This window comes from Bufo gargarizans, chromosome 7 (assembly GCF_014858855.1).
Source record: "Bufo gargarizans isolate SCDJY-AF-19 chromosome 7, ASM1485885v1, whole genome shotgun sequence".
In the NCBI taxonomy this organism is placed as follows: domain Eukaryota; kingdom Metazoa; phylum Chordata; class Amphibia; order Anura; family Bufonidae; genus Bufo; species Bufo gargarizans.
The window spans coordinates 62,059,334-62,085,636 of NC_058086.1; the positions used below are offsets into that span (position 1 = coordinate 62,059,334).

At 46.1% G+C, this 26,303-nt stretch overlaps 2 protein-coding genes across 4 annotated transcripts in view; one reads left to right on the forward strand and one right to left on the reverse strand.

The window, feature by feature from the left end:
• SHCBP1L (SHC binding and spindle associated 1 like) overlaps window positions 1-19,673 on the forward strand; it is a 116,780-nt gene extending 97,107 nt beyond the window's left edge. The window contains exons 8-9 of the mRNA XM_044302388.1: window positions 15,939-16,064; window positions 17,559-19,673. Of these exons, the coding sequence (XP_044158323.1) occupies window positions 15,939-16,064; window positions 17,559-17,807 (375 nt within the window). The 3' untranslated portion in view covers window positions 17,808-19,673. The remainder of the gene's footprint in view (window positions 1-15,938; window positions 16,065-17,558) is intronic.
• Window positions 19,674-21,317: 1,644 nt separating this feature from the next.
• DHX9 (DExH-box helicase 9) overlaps window positions 21,318-26,303 on the reverse strand; it is a 47,190-nt gene continuing 42,204 nt past the window's right edge. For all 3 annotated transcript variants that reach the window (XM_044301102.1, XM_044301104.1, XM_044301103.1), the window contains one exon: window positions 21,318-21,875. In XM_044301102.1, the coding sequence (XP_044157037.1) occupies window positions 21,503-21,875 (373 nt within the window). In that variant the 3' untranslated portion in view covers window positions 21,318-21,502. The remainder of the gene's footprint in view (window positions 21,876-26,303) is intronic.

Here is a 26,303-nt window from a genome sequence, read left to right on the forward strand (position 1 = left end):
GAGCGCGCGCCCCGCGCTCTCTCCCCCGATCATGGGTAAGAAATTGACAGGATTGACAACCATGTAACCATTCATCCGATACTCACATTAACCGTACGTAGCGGGCCTACTGCAATCTTTGATCGCAAGCATTTCATAAAACAAGTTTGGGGGTCCAGCAGTCTTCTATCGCAGTGGAAAAGGAACCTCTTACATATTTTGCTGCCTCATCCCCATGTAGTTAAATTAAGAGTTTAATGCCCGACTTAACCGTACCTCACATATGTCCACATTAGTGTCTCACATATAAAGGGACTCAACTCGAGTATCACTCGGTGATCACCGGCATTTAGGGAAAATGTAAACATGAGCACTACCTAAAACCGGCTCTGTCCCGCTGAGAGAACACCTCTTGGTACCCATACAACATGTGTCATATCACTGCCTGCAGTCGAGCCACATGTCTGACAGAGAGAGCCGCGTCCTAGGGCACACCCAGTCACCGGGCTGCCCAATAACCCGGGCCCCGGGTCCCCGCCCATAGCCGGCACGGTACTATGGTTCAATTAAAAATTTTAGCCATTGTTTAATGCCGGAAGGTCCCGCCATCCCCCAGCATTCCTAGAGATACTCCAGTACCCAAATGCAACTTCACCTCCTTTACTATTTATGATTCATATAGAAAAGGCCGGACTAATAGGATCATCCCCAGCCCACCCCGCCAAGCCCCCCCCCCCCCCCCCACCTTGCAAGAAAAAAAAAAAAAAAAAAAGAATAAAATATATAACCCAGATTAATTATTTAGGCTTGTCCCACTCTGCCCACAATTTGCCCCACTTTAGATAGGATCCTCTTTGTTTATACAAAATCCTCTCATAACTTTTCACTTTCTCAACCAAGCTTAACCAGTGGTTGCAATCTGGAGCAGAAGAACAAAACCATAATCTAGAGATGAGAAGCCTGGCCAAAAACATTACCTTGATCAATAGTTGGCGTTTTATAGGCTGGTAATTAACCTCTGATAAATCTCCCAGGACCCATATCCTGGGGGACAGAGGGACAACAATATTAAGTTTACGAGCCAAGTTAATTTGGACCGATCTCCAATAGCTGCTCACCATTGGGCAGTCCCAAAACAAATGTAGATGATCTGCCTCGGAATCGCCACAGCGTGGGCAGTCAGAGGAGGCTCTAAGTCCTCTCCTATATAACCACATAGGTGTCACATATATTTTGTGCAAAATATTGAATTGTACAACAGTGTGATTAAAATTGTGTGAAACGAATTTTAAACTTTCCCCTATATTCTCCCAATCTGGGGGACCCATCTCTAGAAGTGCAAAAGACCAGGATCTTTGTCCTGGAGAAAGAACACCCAAAAAAAATTCTTTCATTAAGTGTCTATAACAATGTGATATTTTAATTCTCGTGACAGCTTTTTTACAGAGTAAGTCATGTAGAAATTGAGGAGTATCTATAGAAAAAAAGGTGACTATTCAAAGTACTAGAAAGTGCTGACCTCAATTGAAAGTATGCATACCAAGCCACCTCACCCAAGTTTGTTCTTTGCCTTAGCTCCGTCAGGGACAGGATTTGTCCGCCGCTGACCACCTGATATAAGTACTGAACATTCTTAGTCCTCCAATACTGGCAACAACCCAAATCCCTTAACTCCAAGAGCTTTGAATTATGCCATAGTGGAGTACAAATAAGTGATGCCTTGACTCCACACCAGCTCCTTATAACCAACCACGTCTTTATAGCCATTCTACAAAAAAGTGTATACCCAGTCTGTGGATTTGATAAGTAATCGGACTCCAATACGGTAAAAAAGTCCGAAAAACCTGAGTCTTTCACCACTCTGTTGCAGAAATGGCTACTTTCCCAATCATTAAAAAAACAAAGTTGAGAGGCCACAAAATAGCCATTAAAATAAGGGAGGTTAAGACCTCCCTGATTATAGGGCATGGAAAAATAGAGTGCCTTCAGTCTCACGCGCTTCCTCCCCCATAGTAGATCATTAAGCATCCGCTCTATCAATCTAAAATACTTGTCCGTGATCCATACAGGCGAGTTGCGCAGGACATACAGAACCTGGGGCAACACTACCATTTTTATTAGAGAGATTCTATCCGCTCTTGCGGGCAGGAGTTTTTGCCATATCTTAATTTTGGCCCTCAGCTTTTTCAGCAGGGGAATCAAATTGAGTTGTAAGTATTCCTGAGGTTTGGCAGAGACTGAAATCCCCAGGTATTTTATTGAATCGGAGATTGTTAGCTGGTTGTCCCAGTCGCCTCGCAACTCATCTATAGGGAGGAGAACAGTCTTCTCCCAATTAATCTGCAAACCAGACGGAGCAGAAAAAGAACCCACCAAATCCATTATTCGAGGAAGAGTGGTTTCTGTTTGATGGACAAAAAACAGGATGTCGTCTGCATAGAGGGATACACGATCATGGTTCCCCATTACGCCGAAGCCGGACACCTGCAAGTCTTGCCTAATACTAACTGCTAAGGGTTCAATATAAATGTTAAACAAGAGGGGGGAAAGAGGACATCCTTGACGGGTGCCTCTTCCTAGGGAAAAACTCTCAGTGATCGTATCATTAATCCTAATCCTGGCAACTGGAGAGCCATATAATAACTGCACCATCGACATAAATCTCGGACCAAATCCCATTTTTTTCATCACCTCCCAGAGAAAGATCCACTCCACCCTGTCGAAGGCTTTAGTAGCATCCAACGACAGGATGGAGCGGGAGCCGCACCCCGGGGACTGAATATTCATAAATAACCTATGCAAATTATGATGGGTGCCTCTCTTTGGCATAAAGCCATTTTGATCTGGGTGGATAATGGTGGATATGACCCGCGAAAGCCTCCTAGCCAAAACTTTTGATAGTAACTAGCGTCAGTATTTAGTAAAGAAATTGGTCTATAGGAACTCATTTCTATCGGGTCTTTATCCTTTTTGGGAATTAGAACAATAAGAGCTTCCATCATAGAGCATAGTATGGCTGGATCTTAACAAGGTTCAAAGTAGAGCTTCAACATGCAACAAGAAGAAATGAGAGTGAGACAAAACATTTTTTGAGTATTCAATTAATTGAAAATAACAAATAAACTGAAACAGGCTGTTTTTCAGCTGATCCAAATTTTAGGACCACATGCCTTTAAAAGGCCAAATCTGTGCAAAGATGTGGATTCATTGTCATTTTCTGTCAGGTAGTCTCACGTTGTGATGACAAAGGCAAAAAAACTCTCTTTTTGAACGTGGTCGGGTTGTTGAACTGCATAAGCAGGTTCTCTCACAGCAAGCCATCGCTGCTGAGGTGGGACGCAGTAAGACAGTCATTTGGAATTTCTTAAATGATCCTGAGGGTTATGGAACAAAAAAGTCAAGTGGAAGACCCCAAACAAATTTCACCAGCACTGAGCCGGAGGATCCAATTGGCTGTCCGTCAAGACACTGGACGATCCTCGACCCAAATTAAAGCCCTTACTGGTGCTGACTGCAGCCCCATAACCATCAGACGGCATCTGAGACTGAAGGGCTTCAAAAACAAAATACGTCTTCAAAGACCTCGTCTCCTTGAACGCCACAGAACTGCTCGTTTGGACTTTACAAGAGAGCACCAAACATGGGACATTCAAAGGTGGAAGAAAGTTTTATTCTCTGATGAGAATTTTTTTTACATTGATGGTCCTGATGGTTTCCAACGTTACTGGCATGACAAGCAGAAACCACCTGAGATGTTTTCTACGCGCCGCAGTGGAGGGGGCGCCATAATGGTCTGGGAGGCTTTTTCCTTCAGTGGAACGATGGAGCTTCAGGAAGTGCAGGGGCGTCAAACGGCCGCTGGCTATGTCCAGATGTTGCAGAGAGAATTCCTCATGACTGAGGGCCCTCGTCTGTGTGGTAACGACTGGATTTTTCAACAGGACAACGCTACAGTACACAATGCCCGCAGGACAAGGGACTTCTTCCAGGAGAATACATCACTCTTTTCGCCCATCCTGCGTGTTCCCCTAATCTAAATCCAATTGAGAATCTTTGGGGATGGTTGGCAAGGTAAGTTTACAAAAATGGACAACAGTTCCAGACAGTAGATGGCCTTCGTGCGGCCGTCTTCACCACTTGGAGAAATGTTCCCACTCACCTCATGGAAACGCATGCATCAAGCATGCCGAAACGAACTTTTGAAGTGATGAACAATAACAGCGGAGCTACTCATTACTGAGTTCATGTTTGAAAGTTGGATTTCTGTTTTGGGGGGGTTTAGTTTTTTTTTGGAGGTGTGGTCCTAAACTTTTGATCAGCTGAAAAACAGCCTGTTTCAGTTTATTTGTTGTTTTCATTCAATTGAATTCTCAAAAAATGTTTTGTCTCACTCCCATTTCTTCTTGTTGCATATTGAAGCTCTACTTGGAACCTTCTTAAGATCCAGCCATGCTAAATATGATTTTTATGCCATTTGTCAAGTGGTCTTAAACTTTTGATCAGATCTTAAACTTTTGATCAGGACTGTATTTTCTTCACCTCCTGTCCTCTATGCGTGGCTGAGGACAGGAGGCAGTGGCCAACTATATATTATTTTAGACTTTTAGGTATAGTTTTTTCTAGAATGCCGCCTCAGCTGAGTCGGGCCTTTCATTCTGACCTCACTTCCGGGTAGGAGGTTATCTCCGCCCTCTGGCTATTTAAGCCAGTCTTCCTAGCTCAGGGTGGCAGGAGTAAGGATTCTGCTCCAGTCACATTCAGAGCTGCACTTCCCGGGTTAGGTGTTCAGTCGAGATCCTGCTAGTGTGCTACACTTTGCCTCAATATGACATCTCCAGGTTCCGGACATGGGAAATCTACGCAAAAACAGAGGCATCTTGCGTGTTCTAATTGTGGCACTCCATTGCCAGATTCAGATGAGTTCCATCGTTGCCCTGGCTGTCGGCCCATGCCTCTCAGTATGGAGCCTACAGTCCGTGATATGTTTTCCTGGATGAAGGAATTTATGGACACTTCCATTACGGAGATAAAGAATGCGGTCTCTGGTAGGAGACCTAGACAGGCCTCTCCTGGTCCTCTCTCTATGTCCAAAGAGGTTATTTCGGTCGAGGATGATTCCTCTTCTGAGGAGGAGGGTTCGGCTTTTCATTTTCTGTCCGAAAAGACTCAACGTCTACCACACTCCATCAGGTCAAGGGACCAGGATGTTGAGCTTCCAGGGGGCCAAGGGGCTTTAAAGTGGAGGAGTCTCTAAGGAAACTAATGGAAACAGAGATTCAAATTTATGTTTTTCCCTGCAGGAAAAAGAGTCTGATCTTTGGATACCACCTCCGAAAGTCGATATGGCGATATCTAAACTTTCTAAGAGGACCCTCGTGCCATCTGATGATGTCAGTAATCTTCAGGACCCCCTGGACAGATGAGCGAAATGCACCCTTAGACACAATTATACTGCCGCAGCTGCCTCAGCATCAGTTGCTATCACATCATGTGAGGTAGCAAATTTTATAAGCGCCCACGTCCTTCAGATCCAATCCGATTTAGAGTCTGGTGTGGCAAGAAATGATGTCCTGGACCAATTCAAGACCCTCCTCCTTGGTATCGATTTCCTATGTGATGCTGCAACCCAACATCTTAAACTAGCAGCCAAGACTATGGCTCTTTCTTCAGCCAGTAGACGCCCCCTTTGGCTCAGACCGTGGGTAGCAGATAGCACCTCAAAGTTTAATCTGTGTGGTCTCCCATATGAGCCTGGAAGATTGTTTGGGTCAGAACTCTATCGCTTGATGGAGAGCTTGGCGGACAAGAAGGGGAAGTGCCTTCCACAACAGACCTTTCGAGGCCGGGGAAGAGCTAGAGGATGGGGAAATCAGATTTTGTCCAGGTCCCAGAAACGCTCTGAAAGCCGCAGACGCGGTAAAGGTCGCGGTCGTGGGAAAGACCGCAAGGCTGACCCATGACTCTCATCAGCCTTCTACAAGTCACCCTCCCCTACCCCCTCCAGTTACGCTACACGTGGCACTATCCCCCAATCCTCCAGTCGGAGTACGTTTAAGTTTGTTCAGGAATTTTTGGCTTCAAGAAATTCCGGATCCCTGGGTTTTGGATGTAGTGACATCCGGGTACAAAATCGAGTTTATTCCCCCCCCCTCAGGAGAAGTTTATCCTGACAAAACCCCTTTCCCACGACAAGCAGCTAGTCTTGGAGGACTCTGTTCTTCAGTACGTCCAAAAGAGAGCTCTGGAGGAGGACCCCCCTCGCAAACAGGGTCAAGGGGTCTATTCCCCGGGTTTTCTTGTCCCAAAGCCGTCGGGCGATTGGCGGATGATTATCGAACTATGCTATCTAAATCGCTTTATCAAGCAAAAGCGCTTCCGGGTGGAGACCATGCGATCAGTAATCAATATTCTGAATCCCGGAGACCTTATGGTCACCATAGATCTTCATGTTCCTGTCCATCCAGCACACAGGAAGTATCTGAGAGTTGCTGTATCCATAAAAGGGGTGGTGAAGCACTACCAGTTTGCTGTACTGCCTTTTGGCATCTCCTCCGCCCCCCCACACCTTCACCAAGGTTGTGGCTCCGGTTGTCACCCAGCTCAGGCTTCAAGGACTAGAGATCGTCCCATACTTAGACGACTGGCTTTTAAAAGCCGCCACTCTAGACGTCTTGCAATCTCATCTTCAGCTGGCTCTTCAACGCCTAGGCTGGCATATAAAATTTCTGGGGTTTGTGATCAATTCCACATGACTCTTTCTCTGGAAAGGAAAGATCGTGTAATAAGAGCAGCGGAGTTCCTTCTGGTACCCAGGCGAGTTTCCATCAGAACTCTTATGAAGATGTTAGGCCACATGTCAGCATCTGCAGAGGCAGTTCCTTGGGGCTTGTGGCATCTACGTCCCCTTCTAGAGGAAGTGTTAGCGGTTTAGAAGTCCGTTCTTCACTCAGGTGGTGGAAAAACCTATCAGACGGGAGGTCCTTGATTCAACCTCGTTGACCACGGACTCCTCCCTTCTAGGTTGGGGAGCCCATCTGGAGGAGAATCCAGTACAAGGTACTTGGAGTCCTCAAGAGAAACTTCTCATGCAATATGAGAGAGTTGAGAGCAGTCCGTCTAGCTCTCAATCATTTTGCTCCTCTTATCCGCAACAGGGCGGTGAGAGTTCGTACCGACAATACGACAGTAGTCTTCTACATCAACAGACAGGGAGGCACAAGATCACAACTACTCCTCAGAGAAGTGAGTTTAATTCTTTCCTAGGCAGAGACCAACGTATTCCACCTAACAGCGGTTCATATCAGGGGAGATCTCAACATAGTTGCAGATCGCCTGAGTCGAGGCCTTCTAGTTCCAGGCGAGTGGTCGCTAAGCAAGGGCATCTTCACCAGGATAACCCAGCGCTGGGGAACATCAGAGAGAGATCGATTTGATGGCAACTCAACTAAACGCCAAGGTGAACAGGTTCTGCTCCCTTTAGCAAGGAGGACAATCCTGTAGCGATAGATGCTCTGTCCATAACATGGAGGTTTAGGCTGGCTTACGTATTTCCTCCATTTTCCATGATACCAAGGGTATTGATAAAAATCAAGCAAGACCAGACCTCAGTGATTGGCCAGAATGGAATGATGGCAAAGAGGTCTTGGTTCACCCAGCTGATGAGTCACGGTGTGTATTGGAGACTTCCCCTAACGCAGGACCTAGTGTATCAGGACACATATTCCTGCCTAGATCTGAGGAGACTCAGTCTGACAGCCTGGAGATTGACAGGTGCCTACTAGAAGCTAGAGGGCTTTTAGCTGAGGTCTTGAGAACAATTTCACACTCCAGGGCGGAGTCTACAAATAAGAAGTATTCCAGGATAAACAAGATCTTCCTTCAATGGTGTGCTGATAAAGAGGTAGTAGCCTCAGATCCTCCTCTTTCAGCTATTTAACATTTTTTTTTAGGATGGTCTGGACAAGGGTCTGAGTCCATATCTCTGCTTTATTTGCCTGTCTTGGCAGATCTCTTTCTTAAGACCCCCTAATCAGGAAGTTCCTTAACCCCTTTAGGACACAGCCTTATTTCACCTTAACCAACTCAGCCCCCCTAGCCTAAACCCCCTTACAGACCAAACCACTTTTTACAATTCTGCACTTAACTACTTTCACGGTTTATTGCTCGGTCATACAACTTACCACCCAAATTAATTTTACCTCCTTTTCTTCTCACTAATAGAGCTTTAATTTGGTGGTATTTCATTGCTGCTGACAACTTTTTTTTATATTAATCGAAATTGACCGAAATTTTTGCAAAAAAATGACATTTTTCACTTTCTGTTGTAAAATTTTTCAAATAAAACTACATTTCTATATAATTTTTTCTCAAAATTTATTGTTCTACATGTCTTTGATTTAGAAAATGCAATAAGTGTATATTTATGGGTTTGGGTAAAAGTTATAGCGTTTACAAACTATGTGAATTTACGCACTTTGACTTTCTGAGCACCTGTCATGTTTCCTGAGGTTCTACAATGCCCACACAGTAGAAACACCCCACAAATTACCCCATTTCGGAAAGTAGACACCCTAAGGTATTCACTGATGGGCATAGTGAGTTCATGGAAGTTTTAATTTTTTGTCACAAGTTAGTGGAAAATGATAATATTTTTTTTTCTCTTACAAAGTCTCATATTCCACTAACTTGTGACAAAAAATAAAATATTACATGAACTCACCATACCCCTCACGGAATACCTTGGGGTGTCTTCTTTCCAAAATGGGGTCACTTGTGGGGTATTTATACTGCCCTGGCATTTTAGGGGACCTAAAGCGTGAGAGGTAGTTTGGAATCCAAATGCGTAAAAAATGCCCTGTGAAATCGTAAAGATACTCATTGGAATTTGGGCCCCTTTGCCCACCAAGGCTGCAAAAAAGTGTCACACATGTGGTATCGCCATACTCAGGAGAAGTAGGGCAATGTGTTTTGGGGTTTATTTTTACATATACCCATACTATGTGAGATAAATATCTCTGTAAAAGACAACTTTTCCCAATTTTTTATACAAAGTTGTCATTTTACAGAGATATTTCTCTCACCCAGCATGGGTATATGTAAAAATACACCCCAAAACACATTGCCCTACTTCTCCTGAGTACGGCGATACCACATGTGTGACACTTATTTGCAGCCTAGGTGCGCAAAAGGGGCCCAAATTTCTTTTAAGAGGGCATTTTTAGGCATTTGGATTCCAGACTTCTTCTCACGCTTTAGGGCCCCTAAAATGCCAGGGCAGTATAAATACCCCACATGTGACCATATTTTGGAAAGAAGACACCCCAAGGTATTCCGTGAGGGGCATGGCGAGTTCATAGAAGGTTTTTTTTTGGCACAAGTTAGCGGAAATTGATATTTTTTTTAGTTTTTTCTCACAAAGTCTCCCTTTCCGCTAAATTGTGACAAAAAGTTCAATCTTTCATGGACTCAATATGACCCTCAGCGATTACCTTGGGGTCTCTACTTTCCGAAATGGGGTTATTTGTGGTGTGTGTTTACTGTTCTGGCATTTTGGGTAGGGCTAAATTGTGAGCAACCCTGTAAAGCCTAAAGGTACTCGTTGGACTTTCGGCCCCTTTACGCACCTAGGCTGCAAAAAAGTGTCACACATGGTATCGCCGTACTCACGAAAAGTAGGGCAATGTGTTTTGGGGTGTTTTTTTTTACATATACCCATGCTGGGTGAAAGAAATATCTCTGTAAAATGACAACTTTGTATAAAAAAAAAAGGGAAAAGTTGTCTTTTACAGACATATTTATCTCACCCAGCATGGGTATATGTAAAAATACACCCCATAACACATTGCCCTACTTCTCCTGAGTACGGCGATACCACATGTGTGACACTTTTTTGCAGCCTAGGTGCGCAAAGGGGCAGTATAAATACCCCACAAGTGACCCCATTTTGGAAAGAAGACACCCCAAGGTACTCCGTGAGGGGCATGGCGAGTTCCTAGAATATCTTTTTTTTTGGCACACGTTAGCGGGATATTATTATTTTTTTCTCTTACAAAGTCTCATATTCCACTAAGGGCTCTTTCACACTTGCGTTCTTTTCTTACGGCATAGAGTTCCGTTGTCGGGGCTCTATGCCGGAAGAATCCTGATCAGGATTATCCCCATGCATTCTGAATGGAGATAAATCCGTTCAGGATGCATCAGGATGTCTTCAGTTCCGGACCGGAACGTTTTTTGGCCAGAGAAAATACAGCAGCATGCTGCGCTTTTTGCTCCGGCCAAAAATCCTGAAGACTTGCCGCAAGGCCGGATCCGGAATTAATGCCCATTGAAAGACATTGATCCGGATCCGGCCTTAAGCTAAACGTCGTTTCTGCGCATTGCCGGATCCGACGTTTAGCTTTTTCTGAATGGTTACCATGGCTGCCGGGACGCTAAAGTCCTGGCAGCCATGGTAAAGTGTAGTGGGGAGCAGTATACTTACCGTCCGTGCGGCTCCCGGGGCGCTCCAGAGTGACGTCAGGGCGCCCCAAGCGCATGAATCACGTGATCGCATGGCACGTCATCCATGCGCATGGGGCGCTCCGACGTCATTCTGGAGCTGCACGGACTGTAAGTATACCGCTCCCCACTACTACTATGGCAACCAGGACTTTAATAGCGTCCTGGCTGCCATAGTAACACTGAAAGCATTTGCTTTCAGTTCACTTGCGTTTTTCCGGATCCGGCGTGTAATTCCGGCAAGTGGAGTAGACGCCGGATCCGGACAACGCAAGTGTGAAAAAAACTTGTGACAAAAAATTAAATTTTACATGAACTCGCCATGCCCCTCACAAAATACCTTGGGGTGTCTTCTTTCCAAAATGGGGTCACTTGTGGGGTATTTATACTTCCCTGGCATTTTAGGGGCCCTAAAGCGTGAGAAGTCTGGTATATAAATGTCTAAAAAATTTTACGCATTTGGATTCCGTGAGAGGTATGGTGAGTTCATGTGAGATTTTATTTTTTGTCACAAGTTAGTGGAATATGAGACTTTGAAAAAAAATAAAAATAATAATTTCCGCAAAAAAATCTTCTATGAAGTCGCCATGCCCCTCAAAAGTGATCTTTATAGCGCTGCAGCGATTTTACGGTGTTTTTGCAGTGATCAGAAGAAAATAATTCTGCCACTGCGGTGGGGCGGACTGAACGCAAGTGTGCGCACAAGATCAGGTTTGTTCGGGCGAACACTGCGTTTTTTGTAGAGCCTATAGAACATGTCCTATTCTTGTCCGCAATTGCGGACAAGAAAAGGCATTTTCTATATAGTTCTGGCAATGAGCGTATAAGCAAAATGCGGAAAGCACATTGCCGGTGTCCGTGTTTTGTGGATCAGTGGATCTGCAAAACACATACGGACGTCTGAATGGAGCCTTACAGGGGGGTGATCAGGGGTTAATAAGTGACAGGAGGGGGGGGTAGTGTAGTGTGGTGCTTGATGCTACTTATTACAGAGCTGCCTGTGTCCTCTGGTCGATCCAAGCAAAAGGGACCACCAGAGGACCAGGTAGCAGGTATATCGGACGCTGTTAACAAAACAGTGTCTGATATACCTTTCAAGGGTTAAAAAAAATCGCATCTACAGCCTGCCAGCGAATGATCGCCGCTGGCAGGCTATAGATCAACTGGTTTACCTTCCGATCCTGTGAGCGCGCGTTCACAGGAAATCTCGCCTCTCGCGAGATGACGCGCCGATGCGTCCACGAGGAATAACCTGGCCGCCCGCAGGACGCATAACTTTAAAATGCTTTGACTTATCCAGGCCATTCTGAGACTGTTTTTTCGTCACATATTGTACTTCATGACACTGGTAGACTGAAAAAATCATTTTTATTTATAAAAAAAAATACCAAATTTACCAAAAATGCGTAAAAATAATTTCCACTAACAAAGCAAGGGTTAACAGCCAAACAAGACTGTATCTTTATTGCCCTGCCGTTTATAGAAACACCCCATATGTGGCCGTACACTACTGTACGGCCACGCAGCGGGGCATAGAGGGAAAGGAGCGCCATGTGGTTTTTGGAGGGCTGATTTTTATGGACAGGTTTATTTACACCGTGTCCTGTTTCAACCACCCTGATGCACCCCTGGAGTGGAAACTACAAGATAAGGTGGCGGTTTTGTGGGGACTAATTTTAGGGTACATATGATTTTTGGTTGCTCTATATTACATTTTTGTGAGGTAAGGTTACCAAAAATTTAAATTCTGAAATTTTATCTCCATTTGCCATTAACTGTTTAGGAACACCTAAAGGGTTAATAAAGTTTATAAAATCAGTTTTGAATACCTTGAGGGGTGTAGTTTCTTAGATGGGGTCACTTTTAGGGAGTTTCTACTCTAGGGGTGCATCAGGGGGGCTTCAAAAGGGACATGGTGTCAATAAAAAAAGGCTATCAAAATCGGCCTTCCAGAAACCATGTCGGTCCTTTCCTTTTGCGCCCTGCCTTTTAGTGATACAGCAGTTTACGACCACAAATGTGGCGTTTCTGTAAACTGCAGTATCAGGGTAATAAATATTAAGTTTTGTTTGGTTGTTAACCCTTGCTTTGTTACCGGAAAAAACAGTTTTTAATATTTTTTTTGACCGTGTTAATCTGGGGGGTTAGGTCATGGGGTATTTTTATAGAGGCGATTCTTACAGACGCGGCCATACCTAATAAGTCTACTTTTTTTTAAAATTATTTAGGTTTTAGACTATATTATCCTTTTTGATCCCCAAATTTTTTGGGGGTATCTAATGTCTAAGAGTCATTTTATTTTTATTTTTGCCGATTGTATTAGATAGGGGCTAATTTTTTGTGGGATTAGAGTATGGTTTTAATGGCACTTTTTTGGGGGCTATATGACTTTTTGATCGCTTGCTATTAAACTTTTTGTTACGTAAGGTGACAAAATGAATTATTTTTTTGCACCTTTTTTTATTTATTTATTTTTTGGACCATGTTAATCTGGGGGGTTAGATCATGGGGTATTTTTATAGAGGAGATTATTACCGACGCGGCGATACCCTAATTTGTATATATTTTTTTTTAATTATTTTAGTTTTACAAACTTTTTGAACAAATTTTTTGGGGTGTCAAGTCTGAGAACCATAGTTTTTATATCCGATTGTCAGTGGCTAAATTGGGATATAAATTTAGTACTCCATGGAAGTGTGGTACTCCCTGAAGCAACCAATAATGCAGAGGCCCGGATGAGCGAGGCACGTGTCACATTGAGTAGTGGTGTCCTTCCGTATCCCCCTCCTGTGACACACACTGCACCTTTTTTGGGTCCGTCCCTTCTTTCCAGTATGGGGGACCACACCTGGAAAGTGTTGGCCAGGGACGATCCGGGCGCCTCCAGTTCCCGAGGTACTCCGGCCTGCTCTTTCCCGGGCCGAAAAAATCAGGGCCTTGAGGACTGCCTCATAGAACTGAAGGAATGTCCCTATATCTGACCAGCAACAGGTTTCCTGTGATAAGGGCACGGGTCTCACCCCTTGGGATAGGTACCTGGAGAGGGTGGGCAGGGAGGCCGCGTTGATTTTTCCACACGGTCCCACAAGCGGACGTGGATCTGGCGGCAAGGGACTGGGACAAGGGGATACTAGTATAAAAGCTATCCACGTACAGGTGGTAACCCTTATCTAGCAGTGGGTGCATAAGGTCCCACACAAGTTTCCCGCTAACACCCAGAGGGGGGGGGACATTCTGGGGGTTGAATACGGTAATCTCGCCCCTCGTACACACAAAACTTGTAAGTGTACCCTGAGGTACTCTCACAAAGTTTGTACAGCTTCACGCCATACCTCGCCCGCTTTGAGGGAACATACTGGCAGAAAATGAGTCTCCCCTTGAACGCAATGAGAGACTCTTCAACCGCGACCTCCCTTCCAGGTACATAGGCCTGTACAAATTTGGCCCCAAAGTGATCGATGACTGGCCTGATTTTGTACAGGCGGTCAGACAGGATCACCTCGGGGGAGGGGGACATGCTGCATTATCTGAATAATGCAGGCATTTCCGAATGGCCTCAAATCGGGAGCGTGTCATGGCCGTACTGTAAAGTGGGGTCTGGTACAGGACGTCCCCACTCCAGTAATGCCTGATACTAGGTTTCTTGACTAGGCCCATATGCAGCACAAGGCCCCAAAATGTCCTCATCTCGGCTGCCCTGACCGGCGTTCAGCCACTGGGCCTAGCCAAAAAGGAGCCTGGGTGTTGAGCAACGAACTGTTGGGCGTACAGGTTCGTCTGCTCCACCATTAGATTTACCAGTTAGTCACTGAAAAAATGACAAAAAAAAAAAGTCATATTCAGTGAAGCCCACTGTGGAAATCTGGATTCCAGGTTGGCCTACAAAATAAGGAATCGCAGGCTCAAATCGCTCTGGGTTACACTAGACAAGTTCACCGGCAGGGGGCTCGGTTGGATTTAACTGGTGGGCCAGAAAACTAGTACGAGCCCCAGAGCTGCTCGTACTAGGGTGGGCCACAGGGTCCCTAATATGGCGGTCCCCTTGCTCCGCCTTGGGGGCGTCTCCACCGCCTTGGGGGCTCATCATCATTGCTAGATGATGAGGAGGACGCGGATGACAACAGGAAAGTGGGGTCATCCTCTTCCTCACTGGGACTCTTGGATTCGGAGGCAAGCTGGGCGTATGCCTCCTCGGCCGAGAACATCCGGCGGGCCATAGGGGAGTGTGTGTCTGCGTGTGTATGTGCATGCGTGTAAATCTTTATTTGGTGTGTGTGGGGGCACGGGTGTTCGCAGACTTATCCCTAAAACTAACAGAAAAATGAAAAATTCTAAACTGCTGATCAACCGTCCGAAGTTGATCAGTGGTGGGGTGTGCAATGCGCTAACAGTGGCCGGACACTAAGAGTGCCAGCGTACACACACAAAAAAAAAACTGCCTGCGCCCCCAAAAAGTTGGGGGGGGGGGGGGGGGGGGGTCTAGGGTCACACAAACTGATCCTTAGGGTGATGCAAGAAAACTTTTTTTTCCCCCCACTAACTTTCCTTTATAGCCCTGCCCGGGCGCCGCACACTGACCACCAATGTTATAAATACAATAGAGGGGGGGCCGCACACTGGCCACCAATGATATTCAAACTGGGGAGGGAGGGGGGTCTGCCCCCTGCTCTCTTACAGGGGGATATGAAAAGCACAATTAACCCCTTCAGATGCGGCACCTGAGGTTAATTGTGCTGATCACAGTCCCCTGTAAGAGATTGGGTGCTGCCAGGCAGCAGTCATGTACACAGTTTGTAGTATATTCTAACTAGAAGCGTCCCCATCACCATGGAAACGCCTCTGTGTTAGAATATATTGTCGGATATGAGTTTTCACGATGTAACTCAAATCCGATGGTATATTCTAACAGAGGCGTTCCCATGGTGATGGGGACGCTTCAAGTTAAAATATACCATCAGATTGGAGAAAACTCCGATCCGATGGTATAAAAGGGACTCCTGACTTTACATTGAAAGTCTATGGGGACGGATCGGTTTGCAATTGCACCATATTGTGTCAACGTCAAACGGATCCGTCCCCATTGACTTGCATTGTAATTCAGGACGGATCCGTTTGGCTCCGCACGGCCAGGCGGACACCAAAACGACTTTTTTTTTCATGTCCGTGGATCCTCCAAAAATCAAGGAAGACCCACGGACAAAAAAACGGTCACGGACCAACAGAACCCCGTTTTGCGGACCGTGAAAAAATACTGTCGTGTGCATGAGGCCTAAAACACATCGTTCAATCACTTGGCAGCCAATTTTCATACAAGGTATGCTAGCACTGATTAATACAGGTATGTATAGTATAAGCTAGTATCATCCCCTTTGTCAGTGTCAATGTTTTTCCTGGAGAAGGAGGAGTAAAATAAAAAAATTGGTGACAGACTACTTTTAATTGTACACACCTTTTATTTAAAGGGTGCAGGTATTGAAATATACCCAGGCAGTGGCGCCATACTTGACCGAAACAAGATCCATAACTGTAATAACTTCAAATCTACCGATGGCTTAGCAAGCGACCAAGGAGGTGGGATTAAGTTGAAGGTAAGATTACACGCAGTTTAGGCTACTTTCACATTAGCGTTCGGGGCTCCGCTTGTGAGTTCCGTTTAAAGGCTCTCACAAGCGGCCCCGAACGCATCCGTCCAACCCTAATGCATTCTGAGTGGATGCGGATCCGCTCAGAATGCATCAGTCTGGCACCATCTGTTTTCCGCTCCGCTCAGCAGGCGGACGCAAACGGATCCGTCCAGACTTACAATGTAAGTCAATGGGGACGGATCCATTTGAATTTGACACAATATGGCTCAATTTTCAAACAGATCCGTCCCCCATTGACTTTCAATGTGAAGTCTGGACGGATCCGTCTGAAGCTACTTTCACACTTAGAATTTTTTCTACAATATAATGCAGATGGATCTGTTCTGAACGGATCCCATAGTCTGCATTATATGAGCGGATCTGTCTGGGCAGACCCCAGACGGATCCGCTCTGAACGCAAGTGTGAAAGTAGCCTTACATTTATGATATACAACAAATTACAAAGGATCTATTCACATGAGATTCATAAGACTCCAATGCACATAATGGATCCATTGCACTAAACACAGACTAAGTATAAACAAAAAAAAAAAAAAGTATAAACAAAATGTATGCTTAACCTTTTGGAAACTGAAAACCTATATAAAACCTTTGCAGCCGTTTCTAGGCTCTAACACACCTTTAAAAAAAAAAAAAGCAGCAACTTATGGAAAAATGCATCCACATTACAGCCGTCTAAGGCCTTATACACGTCAGGGACTCAGACAGCACATGTACCTGTTCACTTTGTGTGTATTCATACATCTGTGTTTTAGCATGGTCCGTGGTCCATTTTGGCTGGGTCCGATTGTATTAAATGAAAAATGAGCCAAAAAAGAAATAAAAATGGATCCGGCGACATTGACTTAAGTGCTGGATCCGGTTTGTTCTGTTTTGAAGTACTTAACTCATTATAGTGATAAGTAGGGGTCTCAACAATTGGACAAAAGTTTTTCAAAGTGCAGGTACACTTTAAAGGGTTTCCAGCATTTTTTAATTGCTGGCCGACATATACCCTCACCAATTAACTGTTCTCAAATAGCTCCAGTGCTAGAACTACATAGCTCCATCCAATGTATGTATCAAATGGTTGTTACTCTGCTCTCACACTGGGGTTAATGGAAGCTGAACTGCAGTAATCTGGCCACTACACACTGGCTAGAGCTGTGCTTCTGTCACACCCACTGACCTAAGGTTATGTCATTAATATCTAGAACCTGGGGAACCCCTTTAAGAAATAAAAACTGTATTCAGTGGTAGATATCCACTTCAAAGCAGGCATCAAGCTCCACAGAGATGTTCTGCACATTATTAATCACAATAACCTGCCACATTTCCAGCGTGCACCGTGAAAGGTTAGGAGTAAAAGACTGAATTTTGCATTGTATGCTGCAGATGTTCGCGAAGGACTTGTGCTTCAAAGCATTTTGATGTTTAGTTTTTTTTTTTTGCTTAAAGGTTATTCCTGCACCAGTAGTGAAGCTGAGCAATAACCACATATACAACAACAAGGGTTACGGTATTACGATTGTGCAGCCTAAAAGGAGATTGGTTAACATGCAGAATTTTATGATGGAAGACGCAGCAGCTGGAGACAGGAAGGAGGAAGACATGCTGACAGCAGCTATAGAAAGTCTCAGCCTGGACATGGACAGTAACAGTGTAGAAGAAAACTCTCTGGGAAAAGTTGGAACAGTCCTGACATAGAAGCACATAGTGGAATGGTGGTCGGGGCAACTTTATTTCTGCGTTTAATAGGAGTTTAAGTTTGCGTTAAAGAGGACCTGTCACCACAAAATGCAATGCAATCTGCAGGCAGAGTGTTAGAGCAGGAAAAGCCAAGCAGATTAAGATTTAGTTTTGTAGGAAATTATTCAGTAAAACCTGCAATTTATATATTTCTATTTTGGCTTTTTTCACTGCCTATTGGTACAGGAGGGAGGTGTTCTGCACAATGCTGTCAGTCACCGATAACACCTCCTCCCTGTACCAATTTCCACAGGATGTGGAAAAAGCGAAGGTATAATCTTTTCCCGCAAAACTATCATAACATGCTGCCTGCAGATTGCACTTCATTTTTTGGTGACCAGTCCTCTTTAAAGGAGTTTCTCATCTGAGACATTGGTGGCATAGCGGTAGGATATGCCATCCAAGTTAAATAGCTGCAGGTACCACCTCCAGAATGGGATCCCCAAAAGGAGTGCTGGCTCAGCTATTTCTGGCATTACGATAAAAATGAATGGAGCGGTGCTGCACTTGTGCAGTACACTCTTTGTTAATTTTGTGGGATTTCCAATAATAGCCAAGCACGCACTCAATTTCTTGGGACTCCAATAGAAACGAATGGAGCGCCCACAAAGAGGTGCAGGTTTCATATGCCATCTAAGCCCTAGATGAGAATCCCTTTAAAGTGTGATGTTGTAAGCATTTTAACTGATTGTTGGCCACATGGTTCATACCATAGGAAATAGTTGTTTGGCAGTTTGTTTGCAAAAGCGTCTAAAAGCTTTTTCCATGATGCATTAATTCTCAGCTTGTGTAACTTAAAGAGGTATTACAGCAAAATGAAAAAAAAACACCAGCAAGATTCTAGTGCTGTAAAAAGAAAAAAACAAGATGGTGCAGAGGGTCCTCACCATGCTCCACTTCCTGCTGACTCAGCATGGCAGAAAATGGTTGGGAAGACCACTCAGCAAATCGCTGACTAAGCAGCATTCCCCAGCCATTTCCTGCTGTGGAGAGCAGTCAGCAGGAAGTGGAGCACGGCAGGGACCCCCCACACCACATGAACATCAGGGAGGTGGTGGGTAAGCTGGTTTATTTATTATCTTACAGCAATAGGATGTCGCTGAAAGTCAATTTTATTTTGCTGGAACTGGTTTTTATTGGGACACCTGCCTTGATGTTTGGCAGCCATACATTTCTAAATTTCATTCTTAGCTCATGCTATTAATATAAAAAAGTTCCCTGGTTGATAGCATTATACATATACAGAACAGGTGAAACGTTGCAGACATTAGCATTTCACTAAGTTGCAAAATGTGTTACATTCACAGCAGATTCGATGCAGACATTTCTGTGACTGAAAATCAGTTGCATTTATCTGGATGGGATTATTTTGAGGGTGAGGCCCATTCAGATTGGAACAGTTGCAGATTTTGGAAGGTATTTTATTAGTTTAAGAGGTTATGTTAGAAGAGCACTGTGAAAAAACAATGCTTAATGTGTGAAATATCAATAAAAGGAAGATACGTGCCTTCTGTGAACTGGAGAATTGAACAGCTCTTCGTTAACTGCAGTATATATTTCCAGTTTTTGGAGTTATGTAGTGGTAGACTAATCAGTATACAATCTTGCTGCATTTACTTGGAAATACAGATAGGTGGGCACTCCACGTGACACTGAGGAAATGGGGAGAGGTTCCAAAACTGAAACCAATGCGACCACCATGTTCCTTTTTCCCCCACAGAATTTCTGAAAATAAGAGGGATAACCTTGCTTGCTATGGGCAACTACTTTGCACCAGTTGTGATACATCTCCTTCAATATGAACACATTTATGTGGGTGCCGTATTTGAGATCAGTGTGCTCGAGGTCTTTTTTATATGGTCATAACTGTCACCTCCATACAGTTTCCAAATACAGATAAAATAAATACATATTTTCTGACCCTAATGGACATATATTATTATTTTTCATTTCTCCAGCTCATGGTAGAAACTAAAATTACATTAGTCTCCCTTTGTCCACGTACAAATTCTGCACAGTAATACAAAGACATTGATGTTGTAGGGTTAAGGCAACCAGATTTAAAGGCATCTGTCACCTATACAATGCTGCGCTCACTGAAGGCACCATAGCGTAGTAACAGACCTGCTGATTGCAGAGGCCTGTCACTTCTGTGCTGGCAGTCTGTTCTTTTAGAGTAGCCAGCACTTCGAGGAAGAGGAGTCTGATCAAGCTTGCTGCCCCCTACCTCTGAACTATCATTTATAGGTTTCTTTCCTTTGCACAAGAGTTCTATCATAGGCAGCATAGTACAGGTTCAGTAACTGTTCAGTCATTTTGCCCCTTTCCAGGGTATACAAAGCACTGTTGGAGACCCAAAAAATAAAGACTAGTTTCTGACAAGCATGTTCATTCAAACTAGGGCTGCAACGATTAAGCGACGTTATCGATAATATTTGATAAGGGGATTTGTTGACAACGAATCCAGTTATCGAATAATCTGCCGATTCGTTGCTATGCCTGCGGGTCCTTGAACTTTAGATCACCGCATCTTTATTACCTTACAATGAAGCTCCAGTAACAGGCAGAGTGGGCGGCGGCGTAACGTCCCTTACTCACGTGACGCGCATGCTCCGCCTGCTTCATTCATAAAGTAGGTGGAGCAGGCGCGTCACGTGAGTAAGATGTTACACCGCCCGCTCTGCCTATTACTGGAGCTTCATTGTAAGGTAAAAGAAGATGCAGTGATTTAAAATAAGAGTTACTGCCGGTTAAGGAATACTGCTTTGAGCAGCGGGGCCAGGGCTGTTATGGGGAAGGGGGGGGGGGAGATCTGTGGATGACACTGCTATGGGGGAGATTGTGGATGACACATAGCATAAGATGCTATATAGTGCCATCCACAGATCTCTCTCTCCCCCCCCCCTCCCCCGTAACAGTGCCATCCACAGATCCCCCCCCCCTCCCCCGTAACAGTGCCATCCACAGATCCCCCCCCCAGTAACAGTGCCATTCACAATTTGTTTTAATATGGCCTCTTGTCATTTTGGTGTTTTTTCCCAATTAATCGGTGAAATTATCGACAAATAATAGTTAGCTGCAGCCCTAATTCAAACACATGCCATGTGTGAGAATTATTTCCTGTTCCAAAATCTGCTCCTGTGACTGATTCACAGCTGTAGTTTCCTGCCCGACCTCTGCTGTGATGAACTGTACTTACATAAAGCAGTCAGAGTCCATTATAGCAGAGCTCAGGTAGGAACCACATATAATAATACGTTTAATGCAGTGAGCCTGTCACAGGCACATCGTTCAGGACAGGAAATAACATGCTAGTCTGAAACTAGCCTAATTGTCATATACATACATAATTACACACACACACACACACACACACACACATACACTTGACCTTTAACTAGATATAGATTGCCAAGTGCTTAATTTAAAGGATCTTTTTCCAAATATTTGGAAATAAAACACTCAAAAAATATTTAAATGTAGGATTTATTTAAAATCAAATAAGTTTGTAATTTTTTACTGGATACAGTGAAAAAAAAAAAAAAAAAAAAACAATTGGAACACTACTTGTACAAAGGACATGTCTACTGCCTTGAACAGCAGCAACGAGCACAAAACCTTCCACTGGTGAAATGAAATTTGCAACTAAGTCTTTAGAATCCACCACGTGACTGACCCCTGAAACCACCTCCTCCAAAGCCACCACTTTGTCCTTGGTATCCACCTCTGAATCCTCCACGATTTCCACCTCTGTAGCCACCGCCTTGATTTCCACCTCTGTAGCCACCGCCTTGATTTCCTCCCCTGTAGCCACCGCCTTGATTTCCTCCCCTGTAGCCTCCACCATAGCTGCCACCCCTAAAACCACCACCACCACCACCACCACCTCTGAATCCCCGATATCCAGAGCCTCCATAGCCACCTCCTGAGTTGGAACCACCACGGTAGCCGCCGCCGCCACCTCGATTACCCTGGAAACCTCCATCTAATCGAGCCATCTTAGGTGGTCGAGGCCCATCTCCAAATCTGAAGACAAATTGTAAAATAATTAACGTGTTATACTACGGTCTAAAAAAAATAATGTAAGCATTCAACACTGCAACTATCTGTGAAGCAAACGACTGCTCCATGGTAGCTTTGGCTGTTATTTCAGGGTGCATAAGGGGAGATTCACACCTGGGGAAAGGGAAGGGGGGTATTTATCATAATTGGAATATTTGAAGTCAGTTTTGCTTGAGTCTGCGTTGGAGTACTTTGTCACATTTATCAAATGTCTCATGCTGTTTGATAAAAATGTGTTATCCTTAAAGAGGACCTTTCACTAGAATAAAAAATGTAAACTAAGCATACAGACATTGAGAGCGGCGCCCAGGGATCTTCCTGCACTTACTATTATCCCTGGGCGCCGCTTCGGTATCTTCATATGTTCGGCTCAACTGTGTGGAGCCTGCCGGCGTCTCCTTCTCCCAGGCTGTAGCGCTGGCCAATCGCAGTGCTCAGTCAGCGCTACAGCCTGGGAGATAGAGACATCGGCAGGCCCCACCCAGTTGAGCCGAACATATGAAGATACCGGAGCCGATAGCGGGAGAACGGAGCGGCACCCAGGGATAATAGTAAGTGAATGGAGATCCCTGGGCGCCGCTCTCAATGTCTGTATACTTAGTTCACATTTTTTATTCTAGTGAAAGGTTCTCTTTAAACCTAACACTTGTCTAGAAAAGCTACTCCAGTTTTCCTACTCAATCCTCCTACTGCAGTGATAAATCTACCCCATGGTGTTTTTACATCTTGGCTTTGGCCACTGCAAATCTGATGCAAACTACACGTGTTACATGCAATTTAACCTCTCACAATGCAGAGTAAAGACATGTAAGACATCCAGATCTGCAGATAATTGACTGCGGCCAAATCTACTGTGAAAATATTCCAATGTGGATCTCCCCTTCATGACAAACATTCTTTCCAAGCACAAAACTTGCCTCCCCCCCACCCTCACATGCCTCTTGACTGTGGCACACACTTAGAAATGTCTCCCAATTTGATACGTATTTTTGTGCTTAAGTGTTTTTTGTTTTTTTTTTAAACCTCTCCAGTTCAAAAAAAAAATCTGAGTGAACTATGCAGCATATGAAGGGCTTTGCAACAATAAAAGGGCTTGTACAGGTTCTGAGAAACATGACTGCTTTCTTCCAAAATGTTCTAAGTAAAAATTTGTCATTATTTCATTAGTATATTAAAATACAACTTTCTCGCCCAGTTTCCTTGGGGGACACAGAAGACCTTGGGTATAGCTCATCTCCATAGGAGGCGTGACACTAAGTGAAAACTGTTAGCCCCTCCTCCACAGCTATACCCTCAGCCTGGAGAGAGAGACTGCCAGTTTTTTGCTTAGTGTCCAAGGAGGCAAGACACTCCCTGCTCTGCAGGGCTGATTCTCCTTGTTTTAATTTTTGATTTTTACTTTTTTCTTTTCTTTTTGTTCCAGAACATCAGGGACAACAGAGACGCACTAGACCTCTCTGTTTCTCCCGGGGTCGAGCTGCGCCACTGCCGGTCATCCGCACTGCTGCCTCCCCCACAGAAGGCAAGGTGGATCAGGGCAGCCCAGCTCCCCTACATCCCGCCAGCACAAGGGTCGCCCGCACGCCAAGTCCCTCTTCCAGCGTCCTGCCACTACGGTGCCAGTAGCTGAAGGGGCGACCCTGCTGGAACGGACCGAGGGTGAAGACGGCTATGGTGAGAGATTGGCTTCTCCAGCCCTACGTCCCCCCCCTCACCCCTCACCCCACCCCGGTCTCCTGCGTGCCTGACCCCCATACTGACAGGGCCTCTGGACCCTTTTGTCCCTGCTAGCCCTAGGCTGGCCCTGGCTGCACAGGGCGACATTCTGCTCCCATAGGACATTGGCACCCTTCTTCCTGCAAGAAGGATGCCTGGGGAGCTGCACCTAGCTGCCCCTGACGTAGGGGTTAGGCAGGCTTCCCACCCTCACAGACCCGGTCTCAGGGTCCCCCTCCCTCTTACCGGCCACTGCTTCAGGGCCAGAGGGCCCGCGCCTTGCTGCCCCTGACCCATCACGGGCACCGGTCCGGTCAGCACTAATATATCCGGTGCGGCCGGGCGCCGCAAAAGATTTTAGGCTCCGCGGCTCCCGCGGCGGTCCGCCATTCCAGGCCCCCTTACTTCCGGCCGGCGGGGTGGGCTCCCGCGGCCAGCGAGCCACCATTCCGGTCCCTGTCTCTTCCGGCCGGCCGGGTGGGCTCCCGCGCCGGCAAACCGCCATTACGGGCCCCTGTCTCTTCTGGCCGGCGGGGTGGGCTCCCGCGGCCGGCATTGGGCTATGCCCCAGCAGGTGGCGGTCGGCGGGGCTCCGCTACTTTGGTCCCAGGCTTCGGCCTGCTGGGCCGCAATCCCGACCGGCCCGCGGGGTGGGCTCCCGTGGCCGGTTTGAAGCGCCTTTCTGCCGCAGGTCCCGGCGGTATGACGGGCCGGGCGCCGCAATTTAGCCCCCGGCTTCGCGGCCTACTAGGCCGCAATATTCCGGCCTCTGGTGGAGGGGGCGGGAACTTCTCCAGGCGCGAATTTTCCCGCCTGGAGGTTCCTCCGCCCCCAGGGGATCGCACGCCGCCCTCCAGGCCGGATCCCTGTTAACCCTTTGGGTGCAGGCCGGCTCCCAAAAATGGGTCTGTATAGTTGGCCCCCCTTTTTTCTCTGTCTCTCAGGGCCCCTATATGGTGGCTCCCCTTTAGCCTCAGAGGCTGAGTTTAAATAATAATTAAAAAAAAAAAAAAAAAAAAAAAAAATGAAATAACATAAAAATAATAGATCATGTTTTCTATTGGGCTGCGCTTGACGCTGCAGCCTCATCAGTAATGCTGCATGTCTGCATGACCTCTTTCCACAGGCGGCATGGTGTTGCGCTCCCAGCCTGCGTCGCTGCTAGGGCATTTCCCCTTTTAGGCGGTTTTCTTGCCTCTTCCAGGATACGGCGCTGGCCAAGTGCATTCGGCCCTCTGTAGGCAGCATTCATAATCTCTCCAGTTATGGTGCCTGCCATGTGCATCCCCCCCCCCCTCCTAGGCGGGCTACTGCACTCTCCCTGGCTGGCCATGTGCATGACCCCCTTCTTAGGCGGAATGCTGCACCTTCACCGGATACGGTGCTGGCCTTGTGCACGACCCCCTTCCATAAGCGGAACGCTGCACTCTCTGGATTTGCTGCCGGCCATGTGCGTGACCCCCTTCCTGGGCGGAACGCAGCACTCTCACGGGATCTGTTGCCGATCATGTGCATGCCCCCCTTTTTTTAGGCGGGATACTGCACTTTCACCGGATACGGTACTGGCTATGTGCACGACCCCCTTCCATAGGCGGAATGCTGCACTCTCGCAGATGTGCTATGATGTACTTATGTACTATGTTATTGTGCTGCACTCTCACTGGTTGCGCTGCCGGCCATTTTTTAGGCGGTATGCTGCACTCTCATTGGATTCCCTGCCGGCCTTGGGTATGCCTCCTTCCCTCAGGCAGCATACATACATCCCTCTGTCTTTGGGTGTTTCCTCGCAGGTACGTTGCTGGCCACGTGCATGTACCCCATACATGGCAGGGTGCTTGCTCTCTCGCTGGATCCGCTGTCGGCCATAGGCATGACCCCTCTTCCGTAGGCGGTGTACGCACTCTTGCTGGATTCGCTGCCAGCCAGGGGCATGCCTTCCTTCCTCAGGCGACATGCACGCGTTCTTAGTGACTGTGTTTGTCTCTCGCCAGTACGTTGCTGGCCATGTGTATGACTCCCATGCATGGCGGTGTGCTCGCACTCTCCCTGGAGGAGATGCTGGCCATGTGCTTTACCCCCTTTTTTCTGGGCGGTGTGCTACACTCTCACCGGATACATTGCTGGCCATGAGAATGGCCCTCTAACATGGGTGGAACGCTTGCACTTCCATTGGATACGGTGCTGGCCTTGTGCGTGACCACCTCACTTCAGGGCAGGATTTGGCACGCTCATGGGATTCACGGCTGTCCTTATATGGCTGGGTTGGACTTGTACATGTCCCCATTCATTGGCAGAGTAGTTACTCTCTCGCTGAGTTCAGTGTTGGGTGTATTATTGCACACTCCTTTAATGCTAGGATGCCCCTGTGCATGTTCCCCTTTCACTAGGTGGACCTCCTGCGTTCCTGCTGGTTTATAGGGTATGTCCTGCTTCTCTGAAGTAGGTTCGGCCTTAGGCATCACTCCCTTTTGGGACGGGTCTTTGCACTCTTGCCAACTGCAGTTGGCCAGGTACAATTTCCCCCCTTTCGGGGTGGACTGATTGCGTTCCATCGCATGCTATACTGGTTTTGTGCATAACTCCCTTTCAGGTTGCACTTTGCGATTCCGTACATGCTGTTGCGCTCTGGGACGAGCCCCCCTTTTTTTCTAGGTGGGTTGGCCTTCTCGCTGCTTG